The 20971-nt window shown below is 46.1% G+C and overlaps 1 protein-coding gene across 1 annotated transcript in view; it reads left to right on the top strand.

Annotated features, from left to right (window-relative positions):
- Positions 1-20971, top strand: part of Flt1 (fms related receptor tyrosine kinase 1) — a 162461-nt gene that overhangs the window by 13403 nt on the left and 128087 nt on the right. The window contains exons 2-3 of the mRNA XM_075972009.1: positions 10235-10331; positions 10892-11118. Of these exons, the coding sequence (XP_075828124.1) occupies positions 10235-10331; positions 10892-11118 (324 nt within the window). The remainder of the gene's footprint in view (positions 1-10234; positions 10332-10891; positions 11119-20971) is intronic.

The raw sequence follows: 20971 nt of genomic DNA on the forward strand, positions 1-20971 counted from the left end.
GAGAATGGGTGAAAGTTGTCCAGCCACTGACCCGTTGCTGTCTAGCCCATTGCTAGAGATGGGCTCTCAGGCTGAGGTTCTCTCAGCAGATGAAGGTTCCCAGCACAGAACCTAGGTCCGCCAAAACAGTCCAAAGAATCCAGGCGGCACCACTGCGCTCCCTACCTTGGACCAGAACATTCTGGTTGAAATCTGTCTCCTCTTCCTGCAAACCATCCATGGTATGGACCAGGGCAGCGGTTCTCAACCTTCCCAGTGCTGTGACCCTTTAATACAGTCCCTAATGTTGTGGTGATCCCCCAAACATAAAATTATTTTCATTACTACTTCCTAACTGTAATCTTATTACTGTTATGAATTGCAATGTAAGTAATTTGGGGTTTGTCAAATGGGTTCTACACACACACACATGCATACACCCACACAAGCATGCACACACATGCACACACCATGGCATATGCACACACAGGTAAATAAATAAATTAATTCAGAAAATACAAAATAAAAAAAGAGAATGTGATCTTGATTACGAGCTCCCCTTCTCTCTGTGTGTTCAGATGTGCGCTCTCAGCTAGTGGTGATGCCTACTTGTCATCTCAGTACTCAGGACGTGGAGGCATGTCATAGTGAGTTCTAGGCCAGCCTGAGCATCATAGAAGACTCTTTCAAAACAAAACTTTTAAGTATGTATGTATGTATATATGTATTATGAACGTATGTATGTCTGGAAAGGAAGCTCAGTGGTTAAGGTGCTTGCTGTGCAAACACGAGGACCACAGTTCGGGTCCCTAACTCATGTAAATGGCAGGGAGACACAGTGACTAACCCGTAATTCCAGCCCTGGGAGACAGAAAAAGGGGATTCCCCAGAGCAAGCTAATTAGAGAGGCTGACCATATGGGTGAGTCCTGTGCTGATTGAGAAATTTTGCCCCAGTGATTAATGAGACAAGCAATTGAAGATGATCCAGGACACCAACCTTGGGCCTCCATCTGCACAAATGTAGGCATACCCACACACATGTGCCCAAATACATATGCATAGGCACATACGTACCCATGCACAGCACACACATGTAAAAATGGAAAAAGAAAAAAAGAGGGACTTAGAAATACTATGCTGTCGAAGCTTTCCAAACCTCCATTCTGATGTGATGGATCGCTCTTTGCCACCCCCGGCCACTGAAGTCTCAAAGGTCATAGGGTTTGTATATATAGGATTGGCTACATAGACAGAAACTGTCTCAATTTCCTCTTAATGAATGGATTTAAAACATCTCCCTTACAGAGAGTCTAGATTGTAAAATTGGACTCTAGATTATAAAACTGAGACTGTTGAAGAAAATATAGGAAACTTTGGATTTTCTGTACTAATCTTTTCTGGATTTTTGCTTTCATGGATAACTCAGCACATGCTTGCCTGCCTGCACACATGCATGCCTGATACTCTGTCTTCTTCATTTTATTACACAAAGAGGCACTAATTTTGATTCAAAATTAAAACTTGAACAAAATGTGCCTTTGCAATTTTTAAAATTTTATGTGTACTGGTATTTTGCCTGTATGTATGTGCACCATGTGTGTGCAGTACCCATGAAGGCCTGAAGAGGGCATCTGATCAACCAGAACTGGAGATACACATGGTTTGAGGAACCATGTAAGGTGCTGGAAGAGTATTCAGTGCTCTAGTCTGCTGTGCCATCTCCAACCTTGCTGTTGCCATGATCTGTCATGTGCTTGTAGACCTTGCTATTGAGCAGGAAGGAATGGAAAAGAGTCTGCAGTGAAAACTCTGGGTGGTGTATGTACCATCCGCTGCTTTCAGATCAGTAATTCATTGCTTACAGAGGTTATGGAGACTATCGTTAACCAAAGTGGGGTTTGTCATTCTAGATAATTGAGCACTAGATAATTGAGTAATATCTAGGACAGGGCAGGCACTTGACGACAATTCCCACCACACCTAACAGTGCCATTCTACCCAGTTGCTCTCTCTTCCACAGCGTTCTGTGACTGATTCTGGATCATCGTATAGAACTGTCTAGGGTTGTGATTCTCAATGGAAGGTGCAGGATGTGCCACTGACAAGAGCGGGGCACATTGACTTTCACGTATATTGTGTATTTGCTGAACCAGCACCCCTGAGCCATCATCAGCTACTGTGGTTGTTTGAGGTGTTCATTTTATGGAAAAAGGATGTGTTCTTGCCCAAAACAATGTGTGATTGTCCACTCGAACAATCGCTTAGCATGTATCTCTTGGCAAGGTGTGGCATCAGGGCCCCAGCTTCTCCATGGTGCTCTGAGCAGTGGCATTGGCAAAGAATGTGAGCTGATGCAGCAGATGAACCAAATTTCCTGCTATTGACAAGGAAAACCGAGATGAATCTAACAGAAAACATACCCGATGCTTTTTTAGGGGTGTTTGTCTCTGTTCACGGTCCCTTTGTATAACCAGATGAGGGCTGACAGGTTTCTCTGCTAAATACAAGCCACGTTTCATGTCCTGATAACCAGATTGTGACCCTTCTAGGACATGGAGTGGTAAGATGAAACGACACATTGGTAGGCTCGATGGAGGGGATTTCAATAAAAGAGCAGTTCGTGGGAGGAGAGCATCTGGGGAAAAGGTAGCTACTTGGTCAAAGTGGCATTTTCCCCCGTCAACCCAATTAATTCTGATGTCACATGAAAAGAAGCTGTGCATGGCTCCAGGTCACTGGAAGGGTAGGCTCCTGATGGTAGCTGGTGACAGGGCTAATGATGGATTAAGGTTAACCTGTGACCCTCAGAGAATCGAGTGTCCAGTAAAATAAAAAAGGCCCAGGAGACAACTCTCCAGACATAGCCCCACTATGTGTCAGCAGGAAGGGTGGGATGTGGGTGGAGGGGTTTTCTTTGGTAAACATTTTAAAATACACAGTTGTTTAGATGGTTTTCCCTTTAAGAATTTGGGACTCATTTCTCCTCCCACCAAAGCTCCAGGGAACAACTTCAAATGATCAGATTTGTGCAAGCCAGTATGTTTACCCACCAAGCTGTCTCCAGAGGCTCCTTAGATAGCTTCTTGGCTTGATCTGTGGCACCTGGATTCAGGATGCAAGCAATATCTGGCTGCTTTAAGTTTCGTATAACACAAAAATGTCAGAGTTCATTATTTGAGTTTAACGATGTGTGGATTACGTAGAAAGAGCAAAACCTCGCCAGAAACTAGTGAATTTTCTCCACGGTTTAGTGTGAAAATAAGGCGGCTATCCTAGAAGGGCTTTAAGGGGAACAGCAAGTCACTGGGATTCAAAGCTTTTTACAAATTACATACTTGCTTTCTGAACAGCAGCTTTGTAGACATTTTGGGCGCCTGGTGGACCCTGAAGAGCTGTAAGTACCACATCTATCCTGAGTCGAAGATGCTCCATGAGGTGCCGGTGCCCATGGGAAAATCATGAGTCATCTCATCTCCATGAGGTTTAGTCAGCATTGAGTCTCAGCTTCCTGCTAGTCTTAAACAGAATTCAGTTTGGGAATCCCAGCTAGGGAGGGGTTTTCCCTTCTTTGAAACTGAATGAATGAAGAGTGTAATAAAAAAAAAAAAACTCTCCCATTTCTCTCCCACCTCCTGGCCCAGCAGTTTAAACAGAGAGAAGCAGCAGCAAGCAGTCCGTCCGCCTGTGCGTTCAGATAAGCTTCTTTTCTTGAGCTCTGTTCTCAGTTTAAAGGCATTTCAAACACATAGGGCCTGGGTCCCAGTAAGTGAGAGAGCCGGTCCATAGCATGTACCAGGCACCCAAACCAAAGAGATCAATAAGGACAGTTGTTGGGAAGGCAAAGCTCAGCGTTTTCCAATGTAGTCTGTGTTCCCAGCTGAGACTCCATATATTCTTCTGCCATATGAATCTCGCCTTGTGTCAGTGTGTTGGCAGGTGAACCGCGAGCCATGCAGCTTTCCTCCATCTTCCCAGGGAGGCCCGCTAGGCTGTCTCAGCACAGTGGTTAGAACTGGTGCCATTTTGGGCCATCGCGTTCACAGGGGCTCCGCCTGTAAACACTGTGATAGACACCGGGGACCAAGACTGAAATTCACTCTCTTAAATTCCAGAGCTCTGGGAGAATTAGCTTCTCAGATACAACTTTCATTAGTTTCTAGAAATTTACAACCACACCACCCCCACACCTCCCTGCCAGTCACAAAGTCTCTTCCATGTTCAGACTGTGGAATATGGGCTTTTAATAAGATCCATTTTGAAGGAGGGGGAACCCTCTTTTATTATGAATTGTGTTTAATTGACCTCACATAACATTGGGAAATGGCTCATTGTCTTCAGTTCAATTTTTTGAAATGCGATATTTGAATTATATTTAGATAAAGAGGCCATTTATCACATAGGATTATGTTATATTGGGAACATGGTATGCAAATGAAAAGCAGATGTTTCACATCTGAAATGAATGGATACACAAAGCTTTGAGTTTAAAACAAATAAATTAGAAGTCAGGTTCTTAATTTTTTTTGTTTTGTTTCTCTTTTGTATGAGATAGGGCCTTACTATGTACCCATGGCTGGTCTGCACCTCACTATGTGAAACAAGTTGGCCTCGAACTCACAGAGTGAGTGGCCTGATTCTTCCTATGGAGTGCTGGGACTAAAGACATGTGCCTGGAAAAAAAAATCAAGAATTAAAAAAAAAAGAATTTTAATATAAAATGAAGTAGTTTTCTAAGCGATTTCTATCTATTGTGTGTGTGTATGAGTGTGAGCATGTATGTATGTGTATGTTAATGGGTTTGAGTGTACATGTGTGTATGAGTGTGAGTGTGTGTGTGTGTGTGTGTGTGTGTGTGTGTGTGTGTATGAGTACCGGAAGATCAGAGGCATCAGATCAACCGGAACTGGAGTTTCAGTTGGTTGTGAGCCACTGATGTGGGTGATGGAAGCCAGCTTGGGTCCTCTGCAAATGCGGTATGTGCTCCATGTCTGAGTTTGTATGCCGTCATGTGTTTTCAGGTCTTTTGGGTGGTATTTAGGGATGTGATTGTTGGAAAATTCACTAAACCCATGGTTAGCTTTGTACTGGGGCTTTTAAGTGGCTACTCTTTCCCGGGGTGCTGTACTGTTGGAAAAGCCTATCGGGGCCCCGCCCCCAATTTTTCTACCCTGCCTATGTGACGGCACTGGGCATTGCCCTCTTCTTGACTTCTGCCATTCTGGTGCTTTGGTAAAGCAATTTCTCATTGTATTTGTGCCTTTTGTTTCCTTGCTGACTGATGACATCCTTCATCTTTTCATGTTCTTTGGGAAAATGTCTGTTTAGATCTATTATCAATTTTCCAAATTGAGCTATCTGCTATTTTATTAAGCATACATATTTTCAGCATGCGATGGGGATGATGATGATGATGATGATGATGATAGTGGTGGTGGTGACATGCCCAGCCTAAACTTGAGAGTTCTAATTTATTATGAATAGCTGTGACCTCAGAGTCAAAGGTCACAAAAGTCAGAGGCTAGAAGAGGTTGTACAAATGAGTCTTGCCTCAGATGTTTAAGTGGATTATTGCTTGTGGCCACACTGGGTTAGCTAGGAGCAGAGCCAGGAAGGGAGGTGGTAGATGACTCAAAATATAAAGGATGTCTCATGATATACTCAGTTGTTCACGGCTTACTGGCAAGGATACACCTTACGAAATGCATTTTAGACAAAGCTCTTATTGTGTGAATACCACAGAATCTGTGTACCATAGACAGTGTGTACAAAGTAAGTGGGATATGCCGTTATTAGGCCTATGTCCCCACTATGGTGTATGCTTTCCAATGTGGACCAAAGTGTGGTATTTTATTGGCTAAACGCCTTCCTTAAAGAGGATACTTGTGATTTCTGTCTAATCGGGGCTCATGCTGCCATGTTTGGAAGAGAAACTGTAGGACTTCATCTCACACTATGTTCAACAAGCAAGGACACTTTTTATTTAAATAGCTAAAATGGCAGTTTTCTGAAGACGCTTTTAGTCTGTCTACATAGAATCTTGTTTGAAAGATTTGTTTTTATGTGTCTGTGTATTTGTATGTGCCCCATGCGAGTGCAGGTGCCCTCGGAGGCCAGAAGAGGGCACCAGATTCACTGGAACAGGAGTCACAGTTGATCTTGAACCATCTGGTGTGGGGACTGAGCCCCAAATCCTGGTCCTCTCCAAGAGCAGCTAGTGTTCTTATCCACTAAATCTTCTCTTCACAGTTTCTTAAATGATTCCTAAGTTAACTATTTTTGTCAAAAAGGCTGTTTCATCCTGAAAGACCTCTGTGGAAGTTCTTTCTTTTAAATCTATCACACAGCCTTGAAGAACTTTCTAAGGAGACTCCATTTGATCTGTATTTGGTTTCCCAACAAAGCCATACGTGGCTTGAAATTGACTCTGTTATCCTGCTGAAGTTAAAGAATGCATTCCGTTTTGCATAATGAACAGAAGGCAAAGGTGAAGAGTGTGTCTCCTTGACCTTCAGCACATAGGATGGGGGTAAAGAGCAGAAAAATAATGAACATGTGCACAAAAGATCAACATAAAGTTACCAGTGTTTAATAAGAAACAAATTCACAGGCTGCTTATGTTCTTTTGAGAAAGTGTTACTACATAGACCAGGCTGGCCTCGAACTCATAGAGATCCACTTGTCTCTGCCTCCTGAGTTCTGGGATTAAAGACATGTGTCACTGTGCCAAGCTCAACAGGCTGTGCTTGTTTGTGTATTTGTTTTCGTGCTACTCGCTCCAGTGGTTGGCCCTGATAAATGCACAGACAATGAAGCCCATTGTCTTAGGCCATGTTGAGATTTTCCATTATTATATTAAGCAATACTCTTCCTGGTACCAAAAAAAATTTTATGTTTTTCATACTGTGGTTGATTTTGATGATGAGGGAGAAAAATTATTCTTTAAGTCCAGATAATAAGGCTACTGTGGCAAACAGTGGAAAGCTTTGATTCCCACCCAAGCTTTACAATGGGGAATCATTAACACGGAGTACTCCACCCTTGAAAATGGAACATTTTGTAGATTTGCTATCAAAATGGGCAGCCCAGCTCTGTGCTACTGAGAGCCCCTGAGCAAGGCTGTGTCTGCTCTGGGTATCACTAGTGATGCAGTAAGTGTCTGATGAGCAACAGGTGCTTACAAGTCAGGACCTGGACTTTTATTGCTTGGACATGGATATTCAACCCTTCAAAGAAATGTTTTAATAACTAATAGTATTTTCTAGGGATATGATTTTTTTCCTTATTAATTTTCTGTTAAGCTATAGTTGTTGGTTTTTTTGAAACAGGGTCTCATTGTGTGACCCACGCTAGACTTGAACTCACAATCCTCTGCTTCGGCTCCCATATGCTGGGATTACAGACAGGTACCATTATATCTGGTTCCTGCTAATCCTTATGTGAGCCTAATTTCCTTTTCACTGAACTCAGAAATATAGTATCCTGTAACATGAGGGCTGGCTCGTTAGGGTTTCTGCCCTGTCCAGTTCCTTATAGCTGGCAAGCCCCAAAGAAAATCATACAGAGTCTACATTAGGTTATAAACTGATTGGCCCATTAGCTCAGGCTACTTATTAGCTCTTGTAGCTTATATTAACCCATTATTCTGATCTATGTTAATCATGTGGCTCAGTACCTTTCACAGCGGGGCAGATCACATGTTGCTTCTTCAAAGTCTGGGCAGGAGTGGGAGGAATGGGCTTCCTCCTTTCCAGCATTCTCCTGTTCTCATTGCCCCACCTCTATTACTGTCTGGTTGACCCGCCTACACTTCCTGCCTGGCCAATCAGCATTTTATTAAAATACATGATTGACAGAATACAGACACCAGTATCCTTATATATTTTTCCTTTTCTAAATATCTTTTTGAAAGTATTTTTTACTTTATGTATATGGGTGTTTTGTCTGCATGTACATCTGTGCACTACACAGGTTCCAAAAGAGGGAGCCAGATCTCTGGGAACTGGAAATCCAGATGGTTGTGAGCTACCATGTAGAGGCTAAGAATCAAACCTGGGTCCTCTGCAAGAGCAGCCAGTGCTCTCCATCCCTCTAATTCTTTCTCCTCTTCCAAAATAGCTATGTTATCTAGCTTCTTCATTCCAAACGAAGAATCCATGGATGTTCATGATGACAAACTTTGGAGTGAAATCTTATATTCCTCGCATTTCTCACCTAGACTTTCGAGTAACCCTATTTCCCTCCAGTGTCTCCAATCTTTCATTCAGCAGTGTGTGGGGGTCAGAGGGCAGTGCAAAGTGCAGAGAAGACACTGGCGGGTTCGTCCCTTAGGGGATGTCCTCAATGACACTTCCTAGCTGGTGGGCATGTGCCTCGGAGCTACAGGCTCCCTTGACAGGGGTTGAGGCATTACCATTCTAAGCCACCCCCGGAAAAAAGGTTTATACAACTGGGAAACCTCAAGTTGTGAAAACGGAGGTTTCATCACACAGCCTCTCCTGCTAGGAAAACCTTATCAAACCTACCTAGACTGTAGATGGTTGCAAGGAATGCCAGAATTTTCCGCAGGAAGCTGTGCTGGGTCTTTCCCAGCACAGAGACAATTGCTCAATTAAATCCCTAAAGTTCCGTGACACAAGAAAAAGCAGAAACAATTATGGCCTGGAATTTTTTTAGGGTAGCTGTTACCAACCGCTGGCTGTGACTTTAGGAAAATCTACTGTTCTTGAGGTCACCACATCAGGAAACCCAAAATGCTGAATAAAGTACAAAATTTGTTCTCACCCACGTGGGTTGACTTCTACGGTTTTTGTGTCAGAATTACTAGGTCTATATGAAGCAGTGGTTTTTATTTTTTTAAAAGTCATTAGTATTCTGCCAATTAATCTGTTACTAATTTAATACCAGTAACTCCTGTCAATTGAAATGCCTTCTAAAATACTAATTTTACTACCAGCAACTTTTAGAAAATATAAGGTCCACCTAATATCTTCCTTTGACACTATATACCCAATAGAATGCTGTCTGACAGCAATTATGCTGGGGCATGTGCCCCATGGTGGGCGGTGAATCGGTCTCTTTCATGACGTGGTTCTGACCCTGTGCCCCTGCATGTTGGTAGAGCATGGATGCTAAGGGGTAGCGAACCAAGGCCACACAGTTGGAAGGAAAGAAAGAAAGGGAGCTACCTATGCAATATAGAGCTTTAAAGAGTCCTGAGTTCTTAAGCTACTAGGACCCCAGAGAAAGACCCATTTTCAAGTAAAAATACTCGCTAAGATTGGTGACAAATGTGTCTATCTCCAAGATTCCCTCTCTCCCTATCTCTGTTCTTTCCTAGGGGTCACTATCCCTGGCCCCCAACCCTGCCTTTTACCTGTCATTACAGTGGTCAGGAAGAAGAAGATAGAGAAGGGGGAAACGGAGGAGAGGATTAGAGGAAGAAGGAGGAGAAATGGGGGAGGGGTAGAGCAGGAAGAGGAAGAAGAGGGAAAGGGGAAATAGGAGGGATAGATAAAGGAGGAGGGTCTAGGCCATTAGATGCTATTCTGAGGGCTGAGAGAAGCTCAGCCTATACAGATCATAGTTCTAAGAGTCATGTGACTTGGAGCATCCAAATGGGAGATTTCCAGTTCAGTTCACAGAAAGGGACAGAGAGACAGAGTCGTCCAGGCTCACATGGTCCCAGGGCTGAATGTCATTACCCCATTGTGTAAAGATACACAGATCCTAACCCGCTTTCCCGTGCCCTATTTTATTGCTGCACAGTGAACTGAAGTGGGCTTGTCAGGTGCCGTGAAGAGGGAATAACCCATTTTGCCAGACCACTCTACAAGGATTGTGCAAGACACAGATTATGCAAGACGGGCCAAGTAGCTTCTAAAGCTGACTTGGAGTCTAAAATTAGTTTTGCAAATGAGGAAACAAGTTTAGAAAGAAAAATGACTCAATGGCTGGCCCCAAATATTGCTCAACTAATGAATGAATGGCACCCAGAAGCCACAGCCAGGCATGGTGGCTCAAGTTTTCAAGCCCAACATTTGAGAGCTTGAGCTAAGAGTTTTGCCATGAATTCCAGGCTGGATTGAGCTACTTGGTGAGACCCTGTCTTCAGGAAACAAAACTTGCATCCAGTATCCAGTGGGTCGTTTTGGATCGGTGACTAAATTAAAGAAAAAAAATTTAAAAAAAGCAACTTTTTAGAAGATGTAATAAACCATTTACAAATAAGACATTTGCAAATTTTTGTTTTACAGGATATGGTTCAGGGTCAAAGTTAAAAGGCCCTGAACTGAGTTTAAAAGGCACCCAGCACGTCATGAGAGCCGGCCAGACTCTTTTTCTCAAGTGCAGGTAGGTCACATGGACGGGGTAGTAATCTCACCATTCCCAGGGCACATGGGCGTGGTAGTAATCTCACCATTTCCAGAACACTTGGGGGTGGGTAGTACTCTTGCCATTTCCAGGTCCTGTTAGTAATCTCGCTATTCCCAGGTCATGTAGCCAGGCGGGGGGATAGTAATCTTGCTCTTCCCATGTCACGTGGGTGGGGTAGTTAGTGATCTCGCCATTCCCAGATCAAACCCACTGACTCCCCGTTTGAGAGGTCACCTCTCAGAGGAGGAGGAAGAGGGCCAGAGCCTTGGGGGCTCCTGCATTAAGTGTCACATAGAGACTTTGTCCGATGGAGGGGAGAGCTTCATACACCCTGAGGGAAGGATTGTCACAGATATTGTCACATCTTTATCCTGACCATGGTCTCAAAGCCCCTCAGAATATGTGGCCTGTTCTTAGTGAAGCAGATGGACACCCAGGGGGACTCAGAGTAGGGCTCCCTGAGAACAGCAAACACCATAGATCCGGCACGGAGCCTGGCTTCAGCCTTGACTGTGCTTTGCTTTGTCTGGCTGCAGAGGGGAGGCGGCCCACACGTGGTCTCTACCTGCAACTGTGAGTATGGAGGAGAAACGGCTGAGCGTCACTAGGTCTACCTGCGGGAGGAACCACAGACAGTTCTGCAGCACCTTGACCTTGGACATGGCGCAGGCCAACCACACGGGCCTCTACACCTGCAGATACCTCCCCAAATCTGTGTCCAAGAAGAAGAAAATGGAATCTGCCATCTACATATTTGTCAGTGGTAAGATGGCGCCCTCCCGCGTTCTCTTTGCTTTTGCGTAGCAGTGGGTCCGAGGAGGTCTACTGTGACTGGGTGAGAACATGGTTTTTCCGAGCAGATGTGGCACGAACAGGCCGTGGAGGGCTACCAGCCTAGATGCAGAAACCTGTGACATATCTTGGTGCCGTCTTAATGCTCAGTTTCAACCAGAATTTCCAATACTCAGGGAGCTCAATGTTCCCTGTGGGAAGAGATGCTCCGTCTATTTTAGTTGACTCCCACACCAGAACAGGCTCTGAGTGTAGTTAGCCTGAGAGATGGGATCAGAGTCCATATGTTAATCATAGAGCTGCTCTGCCTGAGGTGCAAGGTGAGGGCCCTTTGACACAGTGCAGTCTCTTAGATGTTAGAATGATCAAATGTTTTGGGGGAGCTGGGGATAAAGACAGGTCATTGGCAAGTTTAAAGCTCTGGGTGTGCACGCGCGTGCACACACACACACACAAAGGGTCAGGGGGTATGTTTGAACAACCTTCTCTACTAAATTCATCATCGAGGGACTAGAGAGACAGTCAGCTGATAAGGGCACTTGCTGCTTTTGCAGAAGGCCCAGGTTCAATTCCCAGCACCCACATCACAGATCCCAGCTGTCTGTTACTACAGTTCCACAAATCATTAAAAATAGTAATTTAATACATGCAGTGCTGCTGCTGTCTCTTGAGACACTCCAGGTTTGCTGCAGTTGGCCGCAGGATATTAGCTCAATGCCAGTGAGCGAGTGTTAGTGCTAGAGGAGTAGACAGATTCTAGCGAGAGGGGCAACAGGTGGAAATGGATCTTTTGGTCATAGTCTTGCGGTACCTCCTTATGTTCAAGTGGAGTAATCTTCAAAGGGAGGGAATGTGAGACCCTTCCAAAGCAGACATCAGAGACATCAGAGATAGAAATGGATCTCCAGGGAAGAGCAGGAAAACTATTTTCTTCGTGCTCCTTGTTGCTCAGGTCTGCTGAAACCAGAAGCTCTTTGAGCTCTAAAGACCATAGCCTGAAATCAGTTTGTGCAGCAGTCAGGAACTCTGGCTGTAAAAACAAAACAAACCAAACAAACAAACAAAAAGCAAGCAAACAAACAATCATCAGCTTCAATAAAATGCTCACTCTTTGGGAGCCCCCCCTGCGGCTCATTCAGGGGACCCAGGTTCAATTCCCAGAACCCACATGGCAGCTCACAACTGTCTGTAACTCGAGTCCCAGGGGATCTGACACTCACGCAGACATGCATGCAGACGAAACACCAATGCACATACAATGCCCATTGTGAGTCTACCTCTTGGCGGGATAAATAGGGTTCTGGTGTTAGATTCCTGAGCAGAGCGTGTAATCGCCCAGACTCAGGACTGGTCTCAGGAGACAGTCATCAGCTGTATGTATGCCCTTGACCTCTTTCCAGCTTCCGTCATTGGAATTTTCTTTTCTGCACCGAGATTTTGAGCCCAGGACCTTCTGCATCTAGCCAAGCACGCTGTGGTTGAGCTATACCCACAGCCCTTTTGTATTTGGGGGACAGGCCCTCCATGAGTTGCCTATCTGGCCTTGAACTCATAGTGGTAGCCCAGACAGGCCTCAAAATGGTAACCCTCCTCTTCAGCCACTGAAGTGGCTGTGGTCATAGGAGTGAGTCGCACTGTGCTCGACTGTCAGCCCAATTTGGACGGAATCGCTTTCCTGTCCCTGTTCCTCCGATTCTGTTCCTACAGTTTCCTTCTTCCAGGGTTAGCCTGCCTAGAGTTTGCCATGACAGGGAGGACACAGCCCACTTAAAACTGAGTAGCTGTGGCCAGGGAACTGCAGGTGAGACCACCCTCTTCTCCTGGAGGGAAGAGAGAGTGGCAAGCAGGAAGTGGGGCGGATGGGAAAGGTGCAGATTGAACAGCTTTCCGAGAGCTGTACAGGCCAAGGGGAAGGCAGATGCAGCACCTGCTGGCTGAGCATACCACGTTTTTTGCTTTCTTTTTCTGGCTCTATAGAACATATCCTATGGCATATTTGTTCCTTCGGACACTTCAGACAGAAAGCGCTTTGCAGTAGGTCCTGGACTTCCCCTGTCTCTTTGAGGAAAGGGGAGGGGAAAAAACAGCATCCATCAGCACGTCCTTTCTTCTGTGGGGTTGGAACAGACCAGCTAGCAAGCAGATACTGAAACTAATAACGATAATAATAGTAGTAGTAATAGTAATAACACCACGTCTTAGCTCCTAATAAAACAATATTCAGCTATTTCCCATTTAACTCCTATACCATTCGCTAAATGAGTTCACGGGATCAGCAATTCCAATGTATACCGTCCACTCCATTTCCCTTCCACCACTGGAGAGCAATTTCATTAATCACAATCACTCCTATTTCAACTATAACACAGCAGACCCAGTAAAAAGCCATTACTTTGAATGGCAAACCACTGGTTAACACAAATGCTGGGTGGGTAATGGCCCAGAAGTGTCTTGACTGCTTGTATCTGCCGTGTGCCATCTTATATCTGACATAGCCAGAGTCATTTGTTCTGTGAATAAGTGAACTGCCTGACACCCACTGAACGGAAGGAATTCTGTGTTTAAAACTGATGCTGAGGATAAATCTCAGATTAGTGGGAAAATGTGCCAACGCTAATTACTGATATCTGTCATGGGATGGGTGGGGGAAGAGCCACCATGTCAAGGATTTGTCCCCTTCTTTGTTATCTTTTCCTGGAAGTTTTCCTTGGTCAGTACCTTCTCAAAGCCAAAGTGGCGATCTACTAAACAACTGGAACCCTTCCGTTGCCAAAACTTTAATGTACTTTTTGTTCCCGTCACTTTAATTCTCTTCTGAGATAGTCGGGGCGTCTTCCATTTTTTGTTGACCACTCCCACAGAGGTGAACCACACAAAGCTTGTCTCCCATAGTGCAGAGGTTGCCTCTGAGGTTAGTGAATTCTAACCATCTCGCTACACACTAACTGGCCATCCCTTGCCTCTCACAGGAGACTCTTGGCTTCTAGTGAGCAGCCTAAAGACGAGAAGCCTTGCACAGGTGTGCTTTTGAAAGGCAGCTGTGTAGCCCCAGGGGTTTAGAGAAAAAGTCTCAAGCACGGAGAGCTTTTCCTATTCGCTGCCAAAAACAGCACACGAACTATGTGTGAACAAGTGTTTGGACACTGTCGAGTGCCCACTCTTTCCCAGGCACAGCTAAGCTCCGAGGTGGTCAGAGCCTCCGGAACACCCATTGTCACCACTCCGTCACCACAGCTTGCGCCCAGCCACCAGGCCTTCCGCTAGAACACAGCATTCAGGTCATTTTTTTATTCAAGGAATCGTCTTTAACTACTTTTGTTGACTTAATGAAGTTGGCGGGCACATTAAAATTTCCGCGAAAATAACTTCTTACATTTGTTAAAATTTCCTTTCTCATAAGCAAATGGTGGTGTGTCTAGAGTGTCATTCAGCCCCTCTCCTAACCCAGCTATTTCACTGTTCTCTGAGGAAGGGAAGAAAGAGGAATTCCCTCACAGCAGGCTTCGCAAAGCAACTGGCCCCTGCAGTTGTGGGATAAAATGGGTAGTCTTGCCCTGAATGGTCTCAGCAGTGGGAGGAGATGGGGTGGGGCCAGACTGAAGGAGGGAATCTGTGTCTGAGTAGTGTGTGCCCCACAGCAGGAGAGACGGTGATAGAGAAGTGGAGAGCTGGATAAAGGACAGGGAAGAATAGTCAGAGACACTTCATTCTGTCAGGGTAGCTAGGCAGCCTGCTCTGGATCACAGCCGGACGGAGTCTCCTGGCAAATGACATGGATGTGAGGTCATCCCCTTGGATATGATCTGGACAAATGGCATTTGGATGTGTATCGCTGATAAAATCGACTGCTCCAGAAAATGCAGCCATGAAATTTTGGCTCCTACAGAAATGAAGCATCGCAGTGCACGCTCTCGCTTGCTCCTCCCCACAAAGAATTTCCACAGTCGGGCTCACACTCAGGCATTCTGTGCGCGCGCTCTGCCTCCCGTGGGAAGGAGAGGATTCTGTTCATGCTTCAGGGACCCTGGGGCAAGGGTTCAGCCATTGAACGGTCTTTTCTAGAAGTCAAAGGGTTGCACTAAAATTATCTTTATATGAGTTTTAAGTGGACAGTAGGGAACTGACCCACGGAGTTTCACACGGGCGTGGTTCAGAAGACTGAGATACAGAATCGTATAGCTTTGAAATTCAACTCACTGGTTACTTTGTAGGACCATGGTGTGCCAGTTTGTGGGTCTTTAATACAAGGCCCAGTTTCACCTTTACTATTCCTGGAATAGCTGTGGTTCAGAAATGGTTTCTCTAAATGACGACCCCAAGTACTGCTTTGGGCCGGTCCTCCTGGAGAGACCTGTTGTGAGTTTTGTTCCAGGTTGTCGCCTCCAGCTCCTGCCAGAGTTGTCACTTTGAGGCCTTCAGCAGCAGCAGCAGTGGGTACTCATGGGTAGGGTAGTTTTTCATCTCACACGGCCATCTGAACACATCAGGGTGAGTCATGTCTACCTCGAGACCTGAGACCTCCATGCTGGAGCCCGAGGTGGGGTTTCTGAAGACAGCATTAGTCGAAGGCAGATTTGCACCAGAGAACTCTACCTCAAATGGGTCTTCGGTAGAGTTCCTAGGAATTTTCCCGTCTGTCTACCTACCGCTTCATCAAAAACTAGGGTCAAGTTTTGCTACTACGGTCATTTTCATCTTGATGAAATTATGAAAGAAGAGAAACAAGTCCTTCTGTCATTCATAATAGGCATGGATGTGTTTTGGAATCCTAGATTTCTCCCTGAGGAAAACAGGACCTTCTATATCCTGGCTGTGTGCTCCCTTTGGGGCTGGAGCATGAAGGAGATTATCCATCCTATCCATCACTCGGTGGTGCCTGATCAGGACCACATGGCCAGAGTCGAGAGTAGTAACTTAACTTGGCCATTTTCCTTTTCCATGACACAGACTTTGATGGAAAACACTCTCGATGTCTCCTAAGCCCCGCCATTTTATGTTCCTCTTAAAGAGACATTTGTGTCATTAAACCCCTCGCCAAGATGGAAGGCACTCCTGTTGCTGGTGTTCTTGGCATACTTTCTGTTTATCTAGAATGTTCCTTAGATTGCATCCATAGGTCTGCCGAATGTTCAGGCTGCCACTCAAACAAAGAGAACAACTCCTGGTATTTGCTGGACTACACATCTGAAAGACCTGGCAAGTGTGGGTTCTCGAGATCACATTGATGAGCCCCCCACCCTTCACACCCCTGTCACAGTGGTAGTGGATGCCCCCCACTCTGTCACAGTGGTAGTGGATGCCCCCCGCTCTTCACACCTCTGTCACAGTGGTAGTGGATGCCCCCCACTCTGTCACAGTGGTAGTGGATGCCCCCCGCTCTTCACACCTCTGTCACAGTGGTAGTGGATGCCCCCCACCCTTCACACCCCTGTCACGTGGTAGTGGATGCCCTCCACCCTTCACACCCCTGTCACAGTGGTAGTGGATGCCCCCCACTCTTCACACCTCTGTCACGTGGTAGTGGATGCCCCCCACCCTTCACACCCCTGTCACGTGGTAGTGGATGCCCCCCCCTTCACACCCCTGTCACAGTGGTAGTGGATGCCCCCCACTCTTCACACCCCTGTCACGTGGTAGTGGATGCCCTCCACCCTTCACACCCCTGTCACAGTGGTAGTGGATGCCCCCCACTCTTCACACCTCTGTCACGTGGTAGTGGATGCCCCCCACCCTTCACACCCCTGTCACGTGGTAGTGGATGCCCCCCCCTTCACACCCCTGTCACAGTGGTAGTGGATGCCCCCCACCCTTCACACCCCTGTCAGAGTGGTAGTGGATGCCCCCCACTCTTCACACCTCTGTCACAGTGGTAGTGGATGCCCCCCACTCTTCACACCTCTGTCACGTGGTAGTGGATGCCCCCCACCCTTCACACCTCTGTCACAGTGGTAGTGGATGCCCCCCACCCTTCACACCTCTGTCACAGTGGTAGTGGATGCCCCCCACGCTTCACACCCCTGTCAGAGTGGTAGTGGATGCCCCCCACGCTTCACACCCCTGTCAGAGTGGTACAGCTGATGAGCGGACATTTACCATCATGATCAACAAAGTGTGGAGACAAGCAGTTTGCATTAGAGGGACAGGACTTTACAGTATAGCCTATGCTGTTCCAAAGCTCTGTAGACCTGACTAGCCTTGATCTTGTGGCAATTCTCCTAACCCTGTCTCCTAAGTGCTGTGAATAAAAGCCTGTGCCACCATGCCTGACTTAGGGGTCGTCTTGATGTCATGGAATCTTGAATTAAATCAATACATAATGGCACATACCCATCGTCACAGTGTCACACAGCATGATTTTTGCCTCCCTAAAACTCCCCTGTGCGTCACTTAGTCTCCTCTCCCCCATCCCAGAAACCACTGCTCTGGCCCGCCCTGTTTGTATAGTTTTCCTTCCCCAGAGTTTATGTACATGTATTATGCAGTGTTTTTATATAGATCAGCTTCTTTATTTTTGTAACACACATTAGATTTTTTTCCTTGTTGCATGGTGGCACGTCCCTTTAATCCCAGCACTGGGGAGGCAGGGTAGACAGATTTCTGTGAGTTTGAGTTCCAGGCCAGCCAAGGTGGCATAGAGAAACCCTATCCCAAAACAAACAAACATGAAACAATAAAAAGATTCATCCACGTTTTCTTATAACCTTGATATTGTTTTTCTTCCCCTCCTTCTGTCTCGTGTCCCAGAAAGGCTTCAGCTTTGTGAGGCTGACCTGAGATTACAGGCATGCACCAACACACATGGTTTATGCAGATTTGGGGTCGAACCCGGGGCTTCATGCATACCAGGGAAATACTTTACCCACTGAGCTAAATCCCCAGACCTCCATTTCTTTAGCACTCAATAGTATTCTGCTGTGTGGAGGCACCAGTTTATTTACCCCTTTACCCGCTGAAGAAGGTCTTGGTTGCTCTTCAGTCTTGGCAAGCGTGACTAAGGATGCTGTAAAGAGCCACAGACATAGCTGCCAGCCCCTCAGGAGAATAGCCAGGACTGCAATTACGGGATTGCATGGAAACCAGTGGCAACCGCAGGACTGTCTTGTAAGAAGTTGTCAAGCTACCTTTCAGAGTGTCCGTCACAGCCACCCCATCTTCCGTCCCCGCCAGCAACGAAGAGAGTTCGTGTTACTCGAGCAGTGCTTCTCAGCCTTCCTGATGCCGTGACCCTTTAGTACAGTTCCTCGTGCTGTGGTGACCTCTAGCCGTAAAATCACTTCCTTGCTACTTCGTAGCTGTACGTTTTGCTACTGTTATGAACCGCAGTGTAAATATCTGATAAGCAGGCTATCTGGTGGGGTAGCGACACATGGGTTGAGAACCACTGCTCTACAGCCTTATCAGGATCCGGTGTTGCCAACGTTCTGGCCTTTCGCTGTTCTCATGGATGTATAGTGGTGTCTCATGGTTTCGGTCTACATCTTCTCAGTGGTATGTTGTGAAACATATTCTTTGGTGAGATGTTTTGTTAGCATCAGTGGCCCACGTTTCATTCTTTTGATCATTAGCAGAAGATCCTCACTTTGTGCTTAAGACGGTGATCCACTCTAAGTTAATTTTGTCGTTTTGTGTTTATATGTATTTTTATTTCATGTGCACAAGTGTTTGCCTGCATGTCTTTTCAGCAAATGCTTCTAGAACAAGCGGGTATCCACTTGCGAAGAGTAGTTTTTAAAATGAGTGTAGGGGCTGGAAAGATGGCCCTGCAGTTAAGAACACTGACTGCTCTTGCAGAGGATCTGGGCTTTATTTCCAGCACCCACGTGGCAGCTCACAACTATCCATAACTCCAGTCCAGGGGAATCCAATAGCCTCTTCTGGTCTCCTTCAGTACCATATGCATATGATACACAGATATACATGCAGACAAAATGCCCGTACACATAAAATAAAAATAAAAAGTTGGAGCTTGGGCGGAAAATAGGGAACATGATGGCCCGGGTGTGGCCATCCCTTGCTTATATGAGAAAAGATCAGACTTTAACAGAACTGTGTTTAGAATCCTGATGGCAGAATCCCTGAGCAGGAGGGAAGTCAGGACAGGCAGGTTGAATAGTGACGGAAGGAAGCCCTTTCTGACACCGACTACTCTCCAGATGGCAGGAGCTGTTTACAGTTGGAGAGCCCACGCATACAGGCATTTGGGACAAGGCAGGTGCTCACTGGGTGCGACTGGCTGCTCCTGTGGCACCCAGTGCCTTTCTGCTGCTGAGATTTTCCTGTAAAGGCTCCTGTCATTCATGGTCTTCATGGACCCATTCCATTGTAACTCGGCAAGATAAATTCCATCACAAATTCTACTTTGGGCATGCCGGTCAATTACTCATGTTTTCTAAATATCTTTTATAGATTGATTTTCGTGTCTGAGAATGGACATTATCAAATTAAGCTTCGGGTCCAGGTCTGGTTCCCAGTGAAGCCTCTGACTGTCTCGTCTTCCATCCCCACTTTCTCTAGACTTAAGGGCTACCACCCGGAAGCCTGCAGACCAGGGTTAGGCCAGATGTGCAGATGCAGTACTTTTTGCTGCTAATACTAAATAATTGGAAGAGTTAAAAATCTGATTTCCTATTTATTATAAAAGTTGGGCTGTGCGGTGGTATAGCACACCTTTTTGTTCTGTTTTGTTTTGTTTTTCAAGACAATGTTTTTCTGTAGCTTTGGAACCTGTCCTCGAACTCGCTCTGTTGGCCAGACTCACAGAGATCTCACAGAGATCCACCTGCTTCTGCCTTCCGAGTGCTGGGATTAAAGATGTGCCTGGCTGGTGCATGCCTTAAATCCCAGCACTCTGTGAGTTCGAGGTCAGCTTGGTCTACAGTGTGAGTTCCAGGACAGCCAGGACTGTTACACAGAGATACCCTGTCTTGAAACACAAACAAACTGCCCGTATTGTCACTTGGCACCAGCCATGAGCTGGAGGTACCCTCTTCAGACACAGCCACCACGCCCACTGTCTAAAGGTTGGTTCCTCTACTCACCTGCCTTCTTTGCCAGGGCCCCAGCGACTTTCAGAAGGGATCCAATGACAGGAGCTTGGTTCTAACCATGACCTTCAACCTGCTAACATACGGCTGGGTCTGTCAGAAGGCTCCGTGTTAACATTGTTTCTGGCTTTTCCTTGGGTGACACAAGTGTGTCAGGGCCAGAGTTTGGTCTGGGAGAGACGGGAAACTTGAATTGCATTTTGGCTCTGCTCTTCCTGTGCTTGTGGAAGGTCCTTCCTTCCCCGTGGGTCTTGAGTCTCTCATATCTAATGAGAGGCCACCCGGAGGTGTCTGTAGTCCTGGGAAGTCTCATAGTCTCATGTGTCCAAGGCAAGCAGGGATAATAAGATCAAGAAATAAAAGCCTCCAGTCTTGGAGTAGAAAAGTTACAGCTTCTTTCTCCTTCATTTCTCTTTCCTCCCTCCACCCCCACCCCTGCCTGCCTTCTCTCTGAGATGCTGCTCTGGTTGTCTGCTAATTTAAGACATTGGGATGGGCCAACTTACTCTGTATGAGTACTTGGGAGACGGAAGACATGCCCCGTACCTAGCACCCCATGCTCACCGAGACCCTCAACAAATCAACTTCATTTGTAGCTGTACATTTTAAAAGCTAGGAGACTCATTTCGCCCTTCCAGGCAGAATTTCAACCTTAGCCCCAAGAATGGGAAGGACCATTCCTGCTGTATAAGGTGCATGTGTGCCGCGCCATGCCGTGTCACCAACCACTAAGGACGGTAAGTGTTGAGCTGTGTTTGTGCGCCGAGTTGAATGCAGCCG

The sequence above is a fragment of the Microtus pennsylvanicus genome, chromosome 1, assembly GCF_037038515.1.
Source record: "Microtus pennsylvanicus isolate mMicPen1 chromosome 1, mMicPen1.hap1, whole genome shotgun sequence".
NCBI classification, from domain to species: Eukaryota; Metazoa; Chordata; class Mammalia; order Rodentia; family Cricetidae; genus Microtus; species Microtus pennsylvanicus.